This window comes from Rhincodon typus, chromosome 43, assembly GCF_021869965.1.
Source record: "Rhincodon typus isolate 14 chromosome 43, sRhiTyp1.1, whole genome shotgun sequence".
NCBI classification, from domain to species: Eukaryota; Metazoa; Chordata; class Chondrichthyes; order Orectolobiformes; family Rhincodontidae; genus Rhincodon; species Rhincodon typus.
In genome coordinates this window covers 5,173,817-5,175,070 of record NC_063374.1, presented here as the reverse complement: position 1 = coordinate 5,175,070, position 1,254 = coordinate 5,173,817, and the positions used below count along the sequence as shown (strand labels likewise).

General features: G+C 49.5%; 1 protein-coding gene across 1 annotated transcript in view; it reads left to right on the top strand.

The window, feature by feature from the left end:
- LOC125487654 (atypical kinase COQ8A, mitochondrial-like) overlaps positions 1-1,254 on the top strand; it is a 21,831-nt gene that overhangs the window by 19,208 nt on the left and 1,369 nt on the right. The window contains exons 9-10 of the mRNA XM_048619617.1: positions 316-381; positions 1,056-1,142. Of these exons, the coding sequence (XP_048475574.1) occupies positions 316-381; positions 1,056-1,142 (153 nt within the window). The remainder of the gene's footprint in view (positions 1-315; positions 382-1,055; positions 1,143-1,254) is intronic.

Sequence of the window (1,254 nt, the reverse complement as noted above, 5' to 3'; positions counted from 1 at the left end):
TCTCCCCACGGGGGACCCCTGTTAAACAGGGAGTCTCTCCCCACGGGCGTCCCCTGTCAAAGAGGGAGTCTCTCCCCACGGGGGGCCCCTGTTAAAGAGGGTTAAAGTTTCCCCAGGAAAGGTCGATGAGGTGGGGGTGAGTCACGGTGGGGAGGGCTCTGACGAACGGTGTGATGAAACTCTGTGTTTCTCTGAGTAACCCCGTCCCCCCAGGCTGCTGGGTCACGTCAGATGGAAAGGATGGGTGAGGATGGGAGTACTATACCCTGTCATATTTAGTTATGTCATGATTGTAACTGTGTCTGATCTCTCAAGGTATCCCTGCTGGACTTTGGAGCAACTCGGGAGTTTGATAAAACGTTTACAGACAAATATATTGAGGTACGGACTGCCTGGCCCTCTACTATTTTAGATGAAACTGTATCATTGTGGTAAAGACAATAGCGTCAGAGACTAAAATATAAATTTTTTTTTGTTTGTAAGCTCTGTCGCGGCTCTCAGGATCAGAGGATAGCCGTACGTAGATTTTCAGTGATTGAAATCAATGAGTAATGTGACGTGAGATTGGATAGCACCTGATGGGCAATCCCGAGTGTGTTAAGAATGACAGAAACACCAGTTTGAGATTATCCATTCAGCTGACTGTGGGGTTTCACTGAGGAGTTGGTGGGGTGTGTAGACAGAGAGCTTTACTTTATTTAAAAGGCTGGATGGAGCTTTACTCTGTACCTAACCACCTTTCGTCTACCAATCATCGGCATTTTGATGGTGTTGGTGTAGAGGGAGTTTCACTTTTGGTTTAAAAGAGTAGAAGAAGCTTTACTCTGTATCTAACCTGGGAGTGACCTGGGAGTGTTTGATGGGGGACAGTGTAGAGGGAGCTTTACTCTGTATCTAACCCCGTGCTGTCCCTGTCCTGGGGAGTGTTTGATTGGCGGGGGGGGGACAGTGTAGAGGGAGCTATAGTTCCATGTTATAAGAGGCGGGTTTTGGGTGTTGACCCTGTTGGAGTTGGGATGTGTTGTGATTAACTGAGGAATTCTCTGCTTGGTCAGGTTATCCGTTCTGCAGCGGACCGGGACCGTGAGGCTGTCCTGAACAAATCCATCCAGCTGAAATTCCTGACCGGATTCGAAACCAAGGTGAGTCCTGGAGTCCTGGAGTCAGGGATAATGCAGCGTGGGGCTGGAGGGACACAGCAGGCCAGGCAGCATCAGATGGGCAGGAAAGCTGACGTTTCAGGTCGGGACCCTA